General features: G+C 47.6%; 1 protein-coding gene across 1 annotated transcript in view; it reads left to right on the top strand.

Annotated features, from left to right (window-relative positions):
• Window positions 1-19285, top strand: part of CNOT9 (CCR4-NOT transcription complex subunit 9) — a 30559-nt gene that overhangs the window by 2424 nt on the left and 8850 nt on the right. The window contains exons 3-5 of the mRNA XM_088472370.1: window positions 807-922; window positions 8914-9023; window positions 10907-11016. Of these exons, the coding sequence (XP_088328496.1) occupies window positions 807-922; window positions 8914-9023; window positions 10907-11016 (336 nt within the window). The remainder of the gene's footprint in view (window positions 1-806; window positions 923-8913; window positions 9024-10906; window positions 11017-19285) is intronic.

The raw sequence follows: 19285 nt of genomic DNA, 5'->3' as shown, positions 1-19285 counted from the left end.
CGCGAAGATAGATATATATTCTGATGCATCATCTTTATCCCTGAATCATGAATTCAGTGATCATAACTAGTTAGGGAAATATAACACACATAATATACAATGGGTGCAGTTCTAATCCACAAACTTGTCAGCAAGAAAGGTCTGAAAAATTGAGGACAAATCAACACTTCAATGTATAGACAACCGTCAATTGCGTTTATTGTTATGTGACCAACAGGGTCCTATCTAGTCAAACTGGGGTAGGAGAAGAGAAAAGGCAGCGCTAATATTTTTCTAAAAGGTGCCCCAGAATAGGCATAATTTGTCTTTCCTAATTGCCGTGAGCAAAAATACCCCTTTATGTGTGTAGCACAAATCCTATGGGTGCATGTCCAACCAAGAGTTATCCAGGATTTCCCTAGTGATAAACCAATATGTTGGTTCTTAATGATATAACTATAAAAATCTTTTTGCTTGATGCACTACTAGTGCGGACTCACCCTCTCTTTTTGGCTTAATTAGTACATCAGCCAAATTGATTTGACCACCTGTGCTCAAACATGGATATCTCCTGAACTGTTGGGGTGCCTTGAGGACCGCGTTTGTGCAGTCTCTTGAATTACCCTGTCTGTAAAATATAGACAGATCTGCAGTCAGGATACAAGCACTGGTGTCTAGCGCAGAATCTACGGAAGATGTATCTACTTAACAAATGAATCCACTTTTCATGAAAAAGAACGGGGGATGGGTTTTATAAATTATGCAAAGGTTTTATTTGTACTTTTAAATATATATATATATATATATTTTTTTTTTTTTGTTTGCAGGAAATTGTAAATATTTACCCATCAATCAACCCACCTACCCTTACTGCCCATCAGTCCAATAGAGTGTGCAATGCATTGGCCCTGCTGCAATGTGTTGCGTCACACCCAGAGACCAGGTACGCATTAGATGTCTGTGAAATTAGCAATAAAGGCAAGATAAATTAATTCTTATTTTCTTAATCTTTAGGGCGGTTTTCAATTGTTTTAGCACGCCCGTGCTCCCGTCTAAAGTGACAGGAGATCGCGGGACACTATTCAATTGATGCTAACCACGACCAAAGTGCTGGGCGCGATCACGAAAAGTGCAGTTTGGGCGGACAAACGTGTCACTTTTCGCCCATTTCAGGTCGCATAGTGGATACCCCCCTTAAAAGTTGTTGCAGAGAATCAAGACTGACCTCTTCAGCATGCAAGTTATTCCGTACTCTTCTTAAGGGTTTTCCTGGTCTGCGTAGTTTTGTGTTTTGGTTTGTCTTTCAGTCTACTGTGCTTTTCAGGCAATGTTTTTGTCATAGAGTAGAATTATCTAATTTCATGTACATTGGACACAATTGTATCAGTAGAACACCTTTGTCATTTTGCAGATAAACAAAAATAAACATCTGTCTAGGGCTCCCATCAGGAATTGGGACCCAGTACAAATGAAATTGGCTCCCCTCGGCACATGCATCAAAATACTTCCACATGACAAAGACCTCCCATCATATAATGCTTCTGTGACAAAACTCGATTTGCGTGAAATCTTCAGTAATCCACTTGTAGCTTGTACAGTATAATAATAATACCTTTTAATACTGAGCAGAAAATATGGTGTACTATGAATAACATTCAGAGAGGGCACCATTGGAATTGATATTATCTAATATCAGTGATAGTATATGTAACATACAACTAAGGAAGGAGCTATACAATACTAGTCACAACATGATATCATTTGCTTGAATATTAATGCACAAAATAAAATAGGTATTAGCAAATACTACTACTACTGTCTCTTAATAAAACATGCATCAAAACACAATATCTAACTGCATATTTCAAGTCACACAATATTGGATATAAATAATTCCTATTATGTGACCCAGATCAATAAATGGGGTCACTATCCCCATTCAAGCCAGACTTAATTACAATAACTTGGAGGACCTTCATTAACAATATGGGTGTATCCGGTCTCTAAGGACAGAATGTACAGAAAGCAGAGATGACAGATAAGCCCTACCAACCAGTTTTCAAACAGAATGTTCATTCTTTTGTGCAAGAAACGGGAACTAGAGTCCTCTTACCCCCTTTAACTCCCTCCTTCATTTCTTTTCCCCTCAACCTGAACCCCTTGTGTATATATACGAACAGCCCTCATAACACTGCCCACTTCAGCAGTCGGCAGTCTGTACACACTGTCATCTTAAGCTGGCTCTACAAGGAACGACACGTTCAGAAACGGACAAAATTGGTCAGTCCAACGAGAGGCAGAAATCAATATGTTTCAGAGAAGGGGGAAAGTTCTGAATGATCGGTCACAGAAGCAGGTGGACAATGTCTGCAGTGTAAAATAATTTGAAAAAATGTAATTGTTTTTAAATGTGTGCAATACGGCCCCCAATATTTAACCACCACTGTTGCTTTCAGCCCAGTGCAGGTTACCCCAAAATCAGTGGAAGATGGCATGGGGTTCCCCCCTGATTTTAGCATAACCAGTACTGGGGATTACTAGCTTGGCTGCTGGAACCATAGAGGGGGTCCCGACACATTGTGGTCCCTGCAAAAAGGTTTGCGGGCAACCCACCCCCGCAGGTATAACCAACATTTGGGTTCAATGTTAGATAAAATGCAATTTTTCAAACACAGATTAAAGCCTATGGGGCATATCCAACTGGCCGTCATGTTTTGACCGCAAAAAAAATCCAGTTTTGTATTACCGTGTGTATGTGCACACAAGATATTCGCAGTATCCAATGAATCCCGGCGGTACGTGAAAAAAAAAAAAAAAAAACCTCACCTGCTCCAGGCGTCTACTGCCATCTGAGCCCGGCTGCTGCATCCCCCAACAGCGGACTGACTCATGAGCTCCCCTGCAGAAGAATGAAGCCAGCCAGAGAAGGTACGTGTAGTGTGGTGCAGGGAGAGGAGCGCATGGTAGCGGAGGTAGTGCAGTGGGTGCAGGGGAGTGTACTGTGTGCGGGTAGGGAAATGCAGGGTAGCGGGGGTAGTGTATTGTGAGGAGAGGGTAGTGAAGGAGAGTAGTACATACCTGTCCTGTGCCTTGCCAGTCCCTGGAAGCTGTCTGCAACGCTGGAGAGAAGGACCGGAGTGGGAGGCAGCGCTGTGCAGGGTGAGTTTCCGATTGCTTAATTAATAATTAGGAGGGGTGCCTCCAGGGTCCCAGGGCATTTCCCAACCATTTTTTCTAAAAATATGGATTTTTGGAAAAACTGGTCATGCTCTGGAGGTGCGCAAAAAAACTTGAAAAACCCACCGCCTAATTGAATAGCAAAAATCCCACACCTGCAGGAAAAAATGCGCAGGTGCTGGATTTTTGCTGTTCTCTCATCTAATTGAATATGCCCCAGTGTTCTAACCAGAAGTTTTTTCCAGCCGAGTGGCATCAAGAAGTAGCCGGGCGGGGGCCATCGTAATTATGCGCTTGCCGGGAAAAGGTTGATCTCCCTTACCATTCCAGCCCGACAGATCTCAGGCTGCTCCCCCACTGGCTCTCTGTCAGAAGTGCCCTTTATACAGTGCCCCCTATAGTTTTCCCCTTTATACAGTGCCCCTTGTAGTTTTCCCCTTTATAAAGTGCCCCCAGGCTGAAGTAGTGCCCACAGACTTGGTCCCTTATGTAGTGCTCCCAGGCTTAAATAGTGCCCCCAGACTGGCCCCTTATGCAGTGCCCCCAGGCTTAAATAGTGTACCTTATGCAGTGCCCCCAGGCTGGCCCCTTATGCAGTGCCCCCAGGCTGGTCCCTAATGGAGTGCCCCCAGGCTTAAATAGTGGCCCTTATGCAGTGACCCAAGACTGGTCCCGGTCCAAGCCCAGAACTTACCTTAACTTGCTCGCGCTCCCACTCCCACTGCCTCGCTCTGACTGGATCTAACTAGATCCAACAGGCGCGTGGGGCAGGCTCCTCATGTCATGACGTCACCCATGCACTGCATCACTGGGAACGCTTGCCTCTGAAGCGATCGGAGGCTTCTTTAGCCTCCGGTCACTTCAGAGGCCAGTGTTCCACAGCAGGGGGCGGCGGGGGAAAGTGCTGGGCGGTAGGCTGTTTCTGCCGGGCGATGCACCCGCAGAAAACAGCCTGGGGAGAATACTGTGCCCCATAGTGCAGGGGTGGCCGAAGCGCCGATCATGATTGACCACGTACACTCGACCAGTAGATCGCGGTGGACATCCGGTAGCAGCCAATAAGAATCAGGCTAATTCTTATTGGCTAGCTGCGCCGAATCTGTTGCTGGTTGAAGCTGCGGCTAGCTGAAGTTGCAGCTGTCTGTTGGCTGTCACGTGTGACAGCAATAGCCAATAAGAATCAGGCTGATTCTGATTGGCTGAGGCTGTCACATCTAACAGCCTTATTGCGCTGGTGCCAGGGTCGAATTAAGGGGGGCACAGGGTATGTGCCCCAGGCCCTCCTGGCCAAACCCAGGAACTTACTGCCATTTGCAGTCACAGAAAATACAGAGCAGGCATTTCCTTAGCAGCTATTCAGGTAAGTGTAATGACAATTGTGGGGCAAACTGATGGAAAGGAGGCGACCTGAGGGGAAAACAAGTGGGCAGAGTGACGGGTTGGTGGGTAGGAACGGCATGTGCAGATATCTTGCACAGTTAAAACTTCAAAATAGCAACTTAAATAGGGTGAATCATCCAGTGAATGAACGATTAAGGGAATTCTTATATTCTACATTCTACTTTTTTTTTTTCGAATTCATCCTTATTGAAGGGTCACAATCTGAATGAATTCCAGTACAAAATTTAGCATAACAGATAAGATACTGAAATCATAGTTCGAGCTTTCAATGAGTGACCAATTTTACAGTAAAGGGGAGCAAGGAGGAATAACGTGAAGCCAAAGATAGTAGAAATGAGGAAAAAAGAGTAAAGAACAAAGAAATAGAGGAGTGAAAAAAACAAGTTCAGACGAGTGGAATCATATACAGTGTGTAGGGCAGATCAACCATAATCAAATGGGGAATGATGGTTATTTAATGAGAGCCTAGGGTTCCATATTTTATCAAATGATTTAGATGAAATATTAATGATACTAGCCATATATTCCATCCAGTAAGTGTTCTACAGTCTGCAGATTATCGTTTGAAGTGTTGGAGGAAAGCCAGCTGACAAGTAGCTGTGACTATGAGGCGTAAGAATTTATTTTGATTTCGGGTGGCTGACTGGAGTCCTAGTGGTGGAAGAAAGAATTTGAGTTTGCATGGAACGGTGATTTGAAGGGTGTTGGATATTAAGTCAATGAAATCTCGCCAGAGGTTCGAGAGTTTGGGACTTGTCCACCAGATATGGAAGAAGGTGTCTTCATTGGCACAGCACCTCTCCAGCATCTGCCCAATGTATCTGGGTAAATTTGTTTTAAACGAGGTGGAACATATTACCATTGAAACAAAAGTGTATAGATGTTCTCCTTGATTTTAATGCAAAAAGAGCTAGAAGCAACATGCTCTCAAATCTATGACCAGTCATTGTCCTCTAGCACTTCTCCCAGGTCAGTTTCCCAGGCCAATACATGCGGGTCATGGGGACAAGTAGAAGATTCAATCAAATTAGAGTAAAGGAGCGAAATCAGACCTTTCGTTAAAGATCGCCTAAGGGCGGTATTCAAATAGTTTTGCACCCGCAATAAAGTTCCACCTGCTGAACTTTTTGCCTACATCGCGTCTTTTGGTCGCGGAAACTTATCGTGCGCGTCTCCGCTATTCGCCCTATTCAATTCCAAAAGACGTGAAAACCGTGACACATGAAGTCAGAACAGGCGGAAAGAGGCGTCAGAATTGGGGAAATCCGCCTGAACCCCCCAAAAAGATGCACTAACATTGGGGATTAATGTAGTAGTGCCCGAGTAGCAGGGGCGTTTCTAGGGAGGAGGGGGGCCCGTGTGCAGTCTCTGACACTGGCCCCCTCCTCGGCGGCCGGCAGCGCACTGAGCTGTGTGCGGGCAGTGCCATAGTTGTAGACTCTGGGCACTAGCGTGTGCCCAGAGTCTATAGTGTATGCACCGGGAAAATGGGCGCAGCGGCCATTTTCCCTGTACTGCGCATGTGCAAACGACGGGAAAATGGCCGCCGCGGCCATTTTCCAGTCGTTTTACAGCGCCCGACCCCCGCACCGACGTGGGACTCCGGAGAGATAAGTAATATTATGGGTGCAGGGTGTGTGGTGCAGGGCCCCCCTGGACCCAGGGGCCCGTGTTCCCTGCACACCCTGCACCCATTATAGATATGCTCCTGCCGAGTAGCCCTAATTAAACTGTTTGGGGTACTTAAGTTGGTACAATTGCCTCTAATTAGCGTCTTTGCACAAGTGGTGAAGAATGGCATAAAACAGTATTTTTTGGTGAAAAATAAGTAGTCCTATCATATTTGGGGTACCTGAAAATGGGTGCAAGCATCTTTTATTGTTTGTAAAGTGAAGTTTTAATAAAAGTGAAATTCCTCTTTCATACAAGCACCTGTAATCCCAAAAACACTAGCCCCCTTCTTAGAGCACCCCCAGAACCTTATTTAGCTCGTTTTTGAAGTTGTTCCCCCAAATTCAAAGTACTTTTTTGGGGTGTTAAGACAGAGTGATTCAATCATTGTAAGGGGTCTGCGAGATGGACATTGTTTGACCTTGAATTGTAAATATCTAAGTTGGAGAAATTGGTAAAAGTTTTTTGAAGGGATGGCAAAATTGGATTGGGTATCACAGAATGAGGGAAAAGTGTCACCTTGTGTGAGGTCATTTATGTATCTGACCCCTCCTGCCTTCCATGGGCTGAAGGAGCTAGAAGACATATCTGGGGGGGAAGTAGAGATTATGAAAGATCGGGACAAGCACTATCCCAAATTATCAAGTGTGCAATTATCTGGTGACAAAGAGTGAGTTTGGGACATTGAAATTGAGAGAGACAGAGGTCAAGGCCAGTCTGTTCGCTTCAATCACTGACAAAATTTTGTGAGCTCCAGGGTTGCACCATAATACGCATTGGGTGAGTTGCGCAGCGTGCGTAATATAGTTTAGTTTGGTATGCCAAGTCCACCTCCTCGCAAGGAGCTTGAAGTAATTTCAGCCGTACACAAGGACGCTAACCTGCCCAGATGTGTGCGAGGGAACTTAAATAGGGAGAGTCTGACCAGGAGCCGAGGGAGTACATTTCATTTTCATAGAGACCTAACCAGAAGATAAAATGGTTAGACCACATATCTAGGTCGGAGTTAATTTGACTGAGAACACGGGGGTAATTAACTTGATAGAAAATGAAGAAATGTCTAGGAGTTTTGAAGGGGAATGTCTCCAAGGGAAGTCTTGGTTGCACCAGGAAGGTAAAAGTCTAGAACTTCTGTTTTTGTGGAGTTCATTTTATATCCTGAGAACTGACAATATTAGTCTATCTCTGCAAAGACCGGTGTCAGGGAGTAAGTAGGGTTTGCTATTGAGAAGAGGCTGTCATCCACATTTATTGTGATTTTATGTTCGGAGGCTTTAACCATGATTCCAAAGATAGACTTAAATTTACCGATTCTCACCGCGAGAGACTCTGACCAGTGCAAATATTAGAGGGGATAGTGGGCAGCCCTGCCGAGTACTGTTGGCGATCCCGAAGGGAGAGGAGGTGACCTGAATAACTTAAATACATTCTTAAGCATGCACCTGAATTTTTATTATTTTTTCATTCTTTCAAAATTTCTGAAGAGCAGAAAAGTATACTTCTCAGTCACACATATCCAGGCTCACGCAGCTCTCAGCAAGTCATGTAAAGATGGAATTGGGAGAATTTAACACGGCAACTGGTGCTCACAGCCTCTTTGCTCACTACATCATGTGACTGGTTGGAAAATTATAGACACTGCAGAATTATAAATCCTTAATAGCAGCCTTAAAAAACAACGCAACCCAAATTATATTTAGTAGTAAACAAGGGAAAGTACTTCTATTGGGGCACACTAATAATCACTTTAGTTTAAAAAAAATAATAATTTCATGTTTGGACTTACTAGGACAAAACATGCATATAACATTGATAGGCAGAATGAATTTGAGCTAATTATTAGCCACAATTCAGATTCCAGAATTCAGTCTGCTGTATTAAAAACATGTCAATGCACTAGACATGGTGAGGGCGAAAATATGTGAGGGATGTGATAGGGAAAGGCAACAAATGAGAGTTTTAAAAAAACGCCATTTGAGCCTGCAAATATTTTTCCAGATAATTGTCAATTTTTCACTTGTTACTTATAGTAAATCCAATAGAGTGATTAATACCACATTCCTCTGGGTATTCTCTATATAACTTGTTCAATTACACCGCAGAGAAATGAGTTCAAATACAGAGATTGTCAGCCACTGTGATGCAGTACTCTTATTTACTTAGATGCACAAGTCTAAAACAATTCAACATATATTTTAGAGCAAGCAGACCGTTGTTGTAAGATACATAAACAGGTCAGTTTGGTAAAAAAAAAAAAAATTGTGATCACACAGCTTTCTGGTGATTACAGAAATATTAAGAAAATATAGACTGAGCGCTTACAAGTCACTGACTGCTGCTGCCTCCATCATACCTAAGCATTGGACAAAGGTGAGCGGGTAGGCACAATGACTCAGTGAAATTGAGTATAGATGAAAATAAAGTATTGCATCCGCTCTAAGGGATGCATATTGTGAGCACAAAGAATATATTGTGTTCTATATATCCACTTGATTATAGGGAGGAAAATTATATTTACTAAGATTCTTCTGATTAAAAAAAAAAAAATCACAGGATTACTGGTTTAAGCAATATATGCAAATATTGCAAAGTACACAATCACATAATGGGAACCCAGACCTGACTGTCTTGCCTTTTGTAAAATCTTAGTCCTTTTACTTCCTTTCCATATTTAATGTGTTCCAGGTCTGCATTTCTTGCTGCACACATTCCCCTGTTCCTGTATCCTTTCCTTCACACAGTCAGCAAAACCCGGCCCTTTGAATATCTACGTCTCACCAGCCTAGGAGTAATTGGTAAGAAGTACATTTTATATGACCAGCCACACTATTAAAGCAAAACCCAAGAAAATGATCCACTATAAATACATAGTACTTAAAACATTGGCTTCTTGAGATCTGATGACTGGCTCCACTAGTTTAAGACTTACACAGGTGCAAGTGTAGCTGAGCCACACTCCATTATAGTTTACAAAACTGCATTAATTTGAAATATTGCAATTAAATATTTGCTTATTGTGTCCATTTAAAAACCATCAAAAGCTTCTTTAGTTCAATCATAAGACCTGATTCTTGAAATATGGCCTGTATAGGGATAGACAAAAATGCACTATCCCTCAGAAGGTTACAGGGGTTTCATGCTATGTTGTGTTTTGTAGGGTTTAGGTGTATTCCTCTTACATGACCTGATACTAATAATATGATATAGAGTGTAAGTTATGACATTCATAATTTACACTCCAAAAAGCTGCAGATAAAATTTAAACCCATATGCTTAGGTGTTAGATTATAAAATGCATCCATATGTGTACCAGTAGTAAATGTGACTGGTACACATCAGGCATACCCTACCTGTCATAAGCACAAGAACAGTTTGTTCCATATTCTGTTTTATGTAAAAAAAAAAAAAAACCTATATAATAATCCTTCTCATGTATAAATGAATGTAGCATAAAATTACTTTTAAAATATGTAGGTATATAAGGGGTAAAGAAACCTGCGCTCCACTAGATGCAGCTGAAGGGTGTCAGTAGGTAATCCCTATAAATACCCCAAAAAACTTGTAGACAAAGACACAATAGTCACCCGAGCGCAAACGGAATACAGATACTGAATTACCACAATGGGATAGTGAAAGTAAAGCCCTTGGTTATATGAAAGATCCCCAGGATAAAACGCCAAAAAAACAAGACAAGAAACTTTCCTCCCTTTTTTTTGGACGTTTTTTGGACTTTTATCCTGGGGATCTTTCATATAATCAATGACTTTGCTTTCACTATCCCATTGTGGTATTTCAGTATCTGTATTCCATTTGCGCTTGGGTGATTATTGTGTCTGTCTACTTTTAAAATATGCCTCAAATTCTAGAATTCAGGCATGATCAATGAAAACACATAAGCTTCTGGGTAGAATAAGGCACCCCGAAGCTGCTGCTTAGTGTTTGCAATCCTCCTTCTCCTCAGACACCCACAATAGATGTAGCTGGTGGCAGGCATTTTCGACCAAATGGAAAATGATGGAAGATATTCCATTACGCAAGCATGTGCTTACTTTACTGGTCTACATTAGACAGACCCTTCTTTCCCCTAAAAAATGGATACCAATACGGTATTGAACAGGCACTGAAATGAATGGTTCAACCAAGCCGCTACTAAAAAAAAAGGGATAGTCACTCCCTAGCAAATATAGAAATCGCAAAACAAGTAGTAGTGCTAAACGTGAGTTACATATATCGGATGGTAGTGATATACATATATGGCATAAAAATTAAATAAAAGGTATTTATTAAATATATAATCAAAATGTCACTATACTTTTGTATTGGACATATAGGTAATTAAACTCACAGTATCAATGTGACAAAATAAAAAGCAGATGATCTCACCCACAACCCTAGTCTCATTTCTCCAGTTGCAAGCAGAAGCGAGTGTCGGATGCAGAGAAATATGCATATGCGTGTGGCTTTTTTTGTATACATATATAGTACAAGTTTGCTAATTTTATCCTTCACAAATGGGCATAAAAGTTAAGCATTTGAGTTAAATCCTATTTATTGCTTTCTTTGTTCTCAGGTTTTTTGTCTGACCTAATTTTATTCTTAAACCCCCTTGGGTGGTTTGATCTTCTGTGCGCTATATCCAGGTTTAATAGTTATGTCCCTATTTGCTGTGTGTAAACAGGAGCCCTAGTGAAGACGGATGAACAAGAAGTCATCAATTTCCTCCTAACCACAGAAATTATACCGCTGTGCCTGCGGATTATGGAGTCTGGAAGTGAACTCTCTAAAACTGTACGCTGATTTTCACTTCCTTTCCTGTTGCGAATAATTGTTACTTTCCACTAATTAGGAAGTCATGGCTTTTATGAATTCTTATTTCCAATGCTTGGCGTCTTCCAGTCTCCCTACTGTGTAGAACTTAGACTGAGATGTGTGCAATATATTTGTTTACTAACATAAAACTTATTTTCTTCTTCAGGTTCCATAGGGTCCACAGGAACTACCTTGGGGGTATGTAGTTTGAGTAATCCATTGCACCAAACAGCTACAGCTTTCAAGCTCCCAGCATGCATAGGGCCTCCTCCCTATATATACCCAGCCACAGGCATTGTTTTTTTGTTTGGTTCTCGGCAAGTGTCCAGACGCACCTCTTGTAACAGCAGGACAGCTTAGGCAGTCCTAGGCTTTTTTCACTTTTTGATTTACCTTCCTTTTTATATACTACTGAGTAGAGTTAGTACTAAGCATCCAAAGGGACGCATGTACCACGACTCCTACCTCCGCTGATGCCGAAACGCCAGCCTTGGGATTTCGGCGGGTCTCCGCAAAGCTTAGCTAGCAGCGACACTGGGGACCGGACTACAATCGGATCCAAGGAGATGACAAGGTAAGACGATTCCTCGCTTGCGGGGAATCGTGCGCTGCACTCCTCGCTTTCAGTGTAGGAGATGCATCTGAGACTGCTGCGGATGAAGGGCTCGTCAGAGTGCCTCACTAAGGCCACCGGGGCCTTATCGCCTGACACCGGGGATGGGTAGTAGACGCACTAATAAGCGTCTACTACTGTGAGGTCAGCGTACCCAGCCGTCAAAATCGCAGCTTAGGGGAGATGAGCGCTCGCCCAACCCAGACGCAACTTCCTGTGTGGGTTCCCGCGTCTACTTTGTTATTTATGACCACCTTGTGTATTGAGATGCTCGCAGTTCACCTAGTGTGCGCTGCTGAAAGCCGTAGATTCTCAGATGTGTGGGTCAGTCTCCCTGTACGCCTCTCCCTTTGGTCAGGTATACAATGCTCTACAGTGTTCGCAAATACGCACTACAGCGCGTATTTTACCCGATATCGAGCACTGGGGACTCACTTTTATAAAGTAGCCGGGTCCTCGGGGACGCTCTGTGCTGTGACCACTCCCTGACAGCTGGCTGCAGCACAGCGCGTCCCCCTGAGAAAGCCACAGCGCTGTCTGTTATAGCAGCCAATGAGAGTCAGATAGACTCTCATTGGCTCCTGCTGTGGAAAGCCGGGCTGGGATCAAGTGTCTGATCCCAGCATCCGCACAGCAGGCGTGCCCGCGCTGGGACAGTGCGTTTGTTCCCAGCACCGGGTAAGCCATCGCGGCGGGTACCTGGTGAAGAGACCGCCTGGACCCTTCCACCAGCGTCGGCGGTAAAGTGGCGGCGGGAGAAGCTTGACTCCAGGCGCAAGATAAGCGGAGCTTGCTGCCCGGAAGCCAAGTAGCGGCAGCGGTTGTTTGGCACTGGCCTCAAGCCAAACACGGCTTGCGGTCCAGCAGCCAATAGGAGGCAGACGCGACGAGCTAAACACGGCTCACCGCGTCATAGCCCCACCCACTCGCTGCATCTTGAGTTAGACGCCGCCGAGCGGGAAACTTCAGTAGCGGCGGAGGAGAGGAGTGAAGACCTCCCGAAGTGCAGAGCGGCGCGGCAACAGTTCCGACGGCCGCGCAAGAGGCCAGAAGATGGCTTGATCAAGTAGGAAGAAAGGAAGAAGCAGCACCACTGGCCAGGACAGGCCAGCGGCAGAAGAATGAAGCTGAGGACCGGAGAGGACTGTGGGGGTGGAAAGGAAAAGAGCCGTAGCCTCTTCCACCGTACAGGTAGGCGGCCATGGGCCACCGTTAGTTAACCCCTCCCTAAACCATCAGGGTTGTCGGGCACTAGGCCCGTGGCATAAATTCAGGCAATAGGCCTGTGGGTATATAGGTGGGCACAAGGCCCGGGCTACATAGGGGGCATTAGGCCCAATTGAAGGTATCTGCCCCACAAATAGGTGTGAGTGACCCGGGCATTAGGCCCAGGTCACTAAAGGGCAAATAGGGGGGCACTGCATAGAGGGGATTACTACTGGGGGCACTGCATAGGGGCGATTACTACTGGGGGCACTGCATAGGGAGGATTGCTACTGGGGATATGCATAGGGGGATTACTACTGGGGGCAATGCATAGGGGGGGGGGGACTACTACTGGGGCCAATGCATAGGGGGACTAAAGGGCATTAATGTGCAGCATAATGTGTAAAGGCCAAGGATGGCTGTGTGGCATCATTTTGTAAGGGGCATTACTGCGTGGCATAATGTGTAAAGACTGAGCATTAATGTGCGGCATAATGTTTAAAGGCCGGGCATGGCTGTGTGGCATCATTTGTAAGGGGTTAGGGGAGGTCTGAGAGTTACATGGGGAGCTCTAAAGCATAAATTATTGTGGGACCCACAAACGGTCATGAAGGACCCCATTTTTTTTTTTTTTTTTTTAAAGTGGAGAGTCCCTGGGACCCACATATTTTGTCACTCACCGCAATCACTGCTTTGTATCCTACAAAGCCCCAGGGGGTTTGGTCAGTTGATTCAGAGCCCATTTGCATTGGCATATGAAATTATATTTGCGTTGTATGTGACTTTAATGCTAGTTGCTGTATTGGCACTGTCTTTCGTTTTCTAAACTGTCAGATATATCTATCACTATTTCTACTTCAGGGTCCATAGGGGGTCCACAGGGTTGACCTTGGGGTATAGCTGGATCTGGATCCACGGGCACCACCTAGTTAAAGCTTTGCTGCTCCCAGGATGCACTTGGGTCCGTCCTCCTCTATACCCCGCCCCGGCCACAGGCACCTCAGTTTTAGTTGGTGCCCGGCCGGAGTCGGGTCACCCTGTCGCAGTGGGGCTGCAGGAGCAGCCCCTAAGCTTTATTTTAAAAGAGAAATTTTTTATTTTTTTTCTACTTTTTTTACACTGTTAGAGCGGCAGCATCAGACTGTCCTTTAGGACGTCCACGCTGCCGCTCCTTCTCCCCGCTGGCGCAGCGACGCCAGTACAGCTCTGGGGATCGCGGCGGGACCCCAGACCCTGTACTAGCCGGGCTCTGGGGACTCCCTTGACTGCTGCCGGACGCGACGGGGATCAGGTAAGCCGCGGGTCGCCGCATGCGGCGGGCCGCGGATACTTCAATGCAGTCAGGAGCCTCCGGTCTCTGGGGACAGACCGGAGGCGCTAGCGGCGGCGGCGGGCTCCCCCTCAATTGAGGAATACCCCGCGTGTACGCTAGACCACCAGGGTATCAGGCTGGTAGCGGGACCGGCAACCCGGGGGTTAATTGCTAGCCAGGGGAGGCAGCCTTCCCTGTCTAGCGGCTCCTCCCCTCAGCTCAGCGCGCCTTTCAACTAGGAGTCTGGCGTCGCTGAGCTGCTCTTATCTCTCGGCCACTCCTCCTCTGAGGTCTCCGGCGGCCATCTTTACTGGCACATTGCAGACTCCCAGGCGGTATCAAGTGGACCGGTCCCCCTGTGTACCGCTCCCCTGCAAAAGGACAGTGTACACAGCGCTATAGCCCTCCCAGACACTGAATCTGGGCGGTTGATTGTAGCGGAAGGTGCAGTGAGTACTAACTTTTCTGCATTGTATGTGACTATTGCTAGTGCTGCCTGTCTGTGACTTATTCTCCTTACTGTCAGCTTATAACTATCCCTTTCCTTCTCCTACGGCCCGGCAGGTGTGTGGGGGAAGGGCGTTTTTCTGAGACCCTCACTTATATAAAACACGTATTTGTGGGGTCAGTCACATACTGTTGTGTGCTACACAGTACCATATCTGGGCTGTTGTGTCGCATACTGGTGAGTGCGCGGGTGTTAAAACCGTAATTCCTCTGGTGATACCTATTTCTTGTGATTTACGGTATCATGTCTGATGAGGAGACTGAGCGCTCTGTGGCTCCTGTGCTATTTTCCTGCAGACGTTGTGCTGCTGGAGTTGATGGGGAGGACTTATCTCAGGATGGTCTGTGCGGGCGGTGCCAGCTGGTACCGGGCCCCTCCAACCCCCCTGTATCACAGGACCCTCCTTGGGCGATGTTTTCACAGGTGCTGGCGTCTATTGCGGACCGGTTATCGGTCCCATCAGCGGTCCCTTCTAGGGCGTTACCGCAGCCCACCATCCCCCATTCCCCGAGGGTTCCACAAATGTTGCGGTCTTCCCCCGGGGCCCAGACTGTAGGTCCGTACTCGGGACTGCCTGTGTATGTGCAGTCTTCCCCAGGGACGCGTCAGTCTGTAGTGCCTTTGCAGAGTTTTGCTCCGACGGCTCCTCCGCCTTGGGTGGATGTTCTATCCAGCTCCGTACAGAGTCTGGCGGCTTCATCCTCGGCGTTTCAGTCCATGTTGCAAGGTGATGTGCAACCAAGGGTGTCTAAACGTCCGGTTGTGAGTTCACTAGCTGCGCAGTTGTCGGACTTGGAAGTGTCCTCAGATGATGGAGAAATCCATGAGGACTCTGACTCTGATGTCATGGGGCAGGAGGTGGAAGCTAAGTCCTCCATTAATGTTCCAGCCTTAGTTAGGGCGGTGCGGGCTATCCTACATGTTGAGGATGATGCGCCGGCTCCTAGGTCGAAGTTTCCTAATTTTAAAAAGGCCAAGGTGACCTCAACTGTGTTCCCCCTGTCTGATCAATTATCGGATCATATGGCGGCGGCCTGGCAATTACCTAGTAAGAGGTTCCATCCACAGAAGAGGTTGGCGGCGAACTATCCTTTTCCTGAAGCTCATTGCAGGAAATGGGAAACTCCGCCGGCGGTGGATTCCCACGTTACCCGCTTGATCAAAAGCGCGACGCTGCCATTGCCGTCTATCTCCTCTTTGAAGGATCCCACGGACAGGAAGGTGGAGACTTGTTTAAAGTCCATTTATTCTCTTTCCGGGGCGGTGGCTCGCCCGTCCATGGCTATCTCCTGGGTGGCTAAAGCCATTGAGGCATGGGCCAATGCCTTGGAGGATACCTTTCCTGATGAGGCTCCGGATATCCAGAGAGCGTTAGTGGGACAGATGCGGGATGCAGCTTCCTATATTGGGGAAGCGTCTTTGGATGCCAGCCTGCTCACTTCTAGGGTGTCGGCTGCAGCGGTGTCTGCTCGGCGCTCCCTGTGGCTGAGGTCCTGGAGGGCTGATGCAGATTCAAAAAAGGGTCTGGAGGCCTTGCCTTTTAATGGTGATTTACTATTTGGTCCGGATTTGGACAGAATAGTGGATACTTTGGCTAAGTCCAAGTCGGCTTTTCTCCCTTCGGCCTCTGCGCCGGCTAAAGTGAGGAGCTCTGCCTTTCGGTCCTTTCGGGTTCAGGGTAAGGCCAAGGGCCAGTCCTTCCCGAGACATTCGGCGACCAAGGCCGCACCCAAGCCCAAGAAGCAGGCATGAAGTGCTCGGCGCCCTTCTTCCAAGCAGGAGGATAAGCCTGCTGCCTGATGGGACGGGCCTCTCTCTGGGGGACCCCAGAGTGGGAGGCCGACTTCTCCAATTCGCCCAGTGTTGGCACAATACCACCACGGATGCCTGGGTTCGAGAAGTAGTCTCTCAGGGGTACGCCCTGTCTTTTCGGTTCAGGCCGCCCCACCAGTTTTTCTGTACGAGTCCTTCTCTGGACAAGACCAAAGCTGGTCAGATTCAGGTAGCTATAGAATCCTTGCTACAAGCAGGGGTCATTGTTCCCGTTCCGCAGTCTCAGCGCGGGACGGGGTACTATTCTACCAATGGTTCTCATCGCCCTATCCTGAATTTGAAGTCTCTGAACAGATACCTCAGAGTTCCCAGGTTCAGGATGGAAACGTTACGTTCCATCATTCTGGCGATGGAACCCGGGGATTATATGGTCTCCCTCGATATCCAGGACGCCTATCTCCATGTGCCCATAGCACCGGCACATCAGCGGTATCTGAGGTTTGCTATCCTGAACCATCACTACCAATTTCGGGCGTTGCCTTTTGGCCTTTCCACGGCTCCGAGGGTGTTCACCAAGGTGATGGCGGTTATGGCTGCCCACCTTCGGGGTCAGGGTCTACGTCTGTTGCCGTACCTGGACGATCTTCTGCTGCTGGCGAGCTCCCCGGAGGTGCTTCTTCGACATCTCCACCTGACCATTGCTTGTCTTCAAGCACACGGGTGGTTGATAAACTGGAAGAAGTCCTCCCTGATTCCATCACAGCGGATGGCTCATTTGGGAGCCCTGCTGGATTCTCGTCAGCAGCGGATTTTCCTGACTCCAGAGAAGGTCTCCTCCCTGCAGCTGCGGATACACAGTTGCCTGAGCAGTTGCCGCCTGTCGGTCCATTCAGCTATGAGAGTTCTGGGGTCCATGGTGTCGACATTCGACATGGTGGAATTTGCCCAGTTCCATTCCCGGCCCCTGCAGGGGCTGATTCTATCGGAATGGAACGGGTTACCTCACCGGATCCGCTCTCAGATGCTGGTGTTGTCCGCGGAGGTTCGGCAGTCTTTGGCTTGGTGGCTTCAGACGGCGCATCTGGTCGAGGGGCGCCCCTTTTGGATCCCGGACTGGGTCCTGCTCACGACGGATGCCAGTCTTCGGGGTTGGGGGGCAGTGACCGGCTCATTATCGCTTCAGGGTCGTTGGTCCGCGGAAGAAGCACTTCTCCCCATCAACATCCTGGAACTGCGGGCTGTGTACAGGGCCCTGCAGTCGTCCGGCCCCGCTCTTCACGGAAGGACGGTTCAGGTGCAGTCCGACAACGCCACCACGGTGGCGTACATCAACCACCAAGGGGGAACTCGCAGTCGGGCAGCAATGTCGGAGGTGTCTCGCATTCTTGCTTGGGCGGAGTATCACGTTCCAGCGATCTCGGCAGTCTTCATTCCCGGAGTCCTCAATTGGGAGGCGGACTTCCTCAGCCGTCACGATGTGCATCCCGGGGAATGGTCGCTTCACCCAGAGGTGTTTCAGCTACTCGTGGACAGGTGGGGGCTGCCGGAGCTGGACTTGATGGCCTCCCGTCACAATCACAAGTTGCCCGTTTACGGGTCAAGGACAAGAGACGCAGGCGCCTGTCTGGTAGACGCTCTGTCGGTGAAATGGACGTTTCACCTGGCGTATCTGTTTCCTCCGATATCCTTACTTCCTCGGGTTCTGCGGAAATTCAAGCAGGACGGCGGCACGCTCGTGCTGGTGGCTCCGGCGTGGCCCAGACGTCCTTGGTACTCCGATCTGAGGTGCCTCTCCATCGACGCTCCGTACCTTCTTCCTCAGCGTCGGGACCTGTTGTCTCAGGGGCCCTGCCTTTACCCGGATCTGGGTCGGCTGTCTTTGACGGCGTGGCTCTTGAGACAGCCGTCTTGAGGTCTAGGGGTTTCTCCAGTTCAGTGATTGGTACCATGCTTAGGGCACGCAAGCCTGCTTCCGCGCGGATTTACCACAGGGTGTGGCGCACTTATTTTCAATGGTGTGAATCCAGAAACTATGATCCGCAGGTGTTCCGGGTTTCCAGAATCTTGGAATTTCTTCAATCGGGTTTGGACCTCGGCTTACGCCTGGCCTCTCTGAAGGTTCATGTGTCTGCTTTGTCCGTGTGGTTTCAGCGACGGATTGCTACACTGCCAGATGTTTACACCTTTTTCCAAGGTGTTCTCAGGATCCAGCCTCCCTTCGTGCCTCCGGTGGCTCCGTGGGACTTGACGGTGGTACTGAGGGTCTTGCAGGGTCCTCCTTTTGAGCCGCTTGAGTCGGTGGAGCTCAAGTGGCTGACGTTTAAGACCATTTTTCTCCAGGCAATTGCTTCGGCCAGGAGGGTTTCAGAATTGGGGGCGCTTTCCTGTCGCCCTCCTTTTCTGATTTTTCACCAGGACAGGGCAGTGCTCCACACGCGTCCTGAGTTTTTGCCCAAAGTGGTTTCAAAGTTCCACATTAATCAGGAACTTGTTGTGCCAGCTTTTCAGTCACCTGATCTTTCTGCTGGTGAGGCTTCCTTGGATGTGGTCCGGGCACTTAGAATCTATGTGGACCGGACTGCTTCGGTTAGGAAGTCGGATTCTTTGTTTGTCCTCTTTGGTTTTCACAAGAGGGGTTGGCCTGCCAACAAGCAAACGTTAGCCCGTTGGCTTCGTTCAGTTATTTGTGAGGCTTATGCGCAGGAGGGTTTACCTGTGCCAGCCTCTGTTAAGGCTCATTCCACTCGTTCTGTGGGTCCCTCTTGGGCTGCTAGACGTGGCGCCTCCGCTGTTCAGCTGTGTAAGGCGGCTACTTGGTCTTCAATTCAGACGTTTT

The sequence above is a fragment of the Taudactylus pleione genome, unplaced genomic scaffold, assembly GCF_031769625.1.
Source record: "Taudactylus pleione unplaced genomic scaffold, aTauple2 ptg000122l, whole genome shotgun sequence".
NCBI lineage: Eukaryota > Metazoa > Chordata > Amphibia > Anura > Myobatrachidae > Taudactylus > Taudactylus pleione.
Note: the sequence above shows the minus strand (reverse complement) of the source record. Positions and strands in the feature narration are given on the sequence as shown.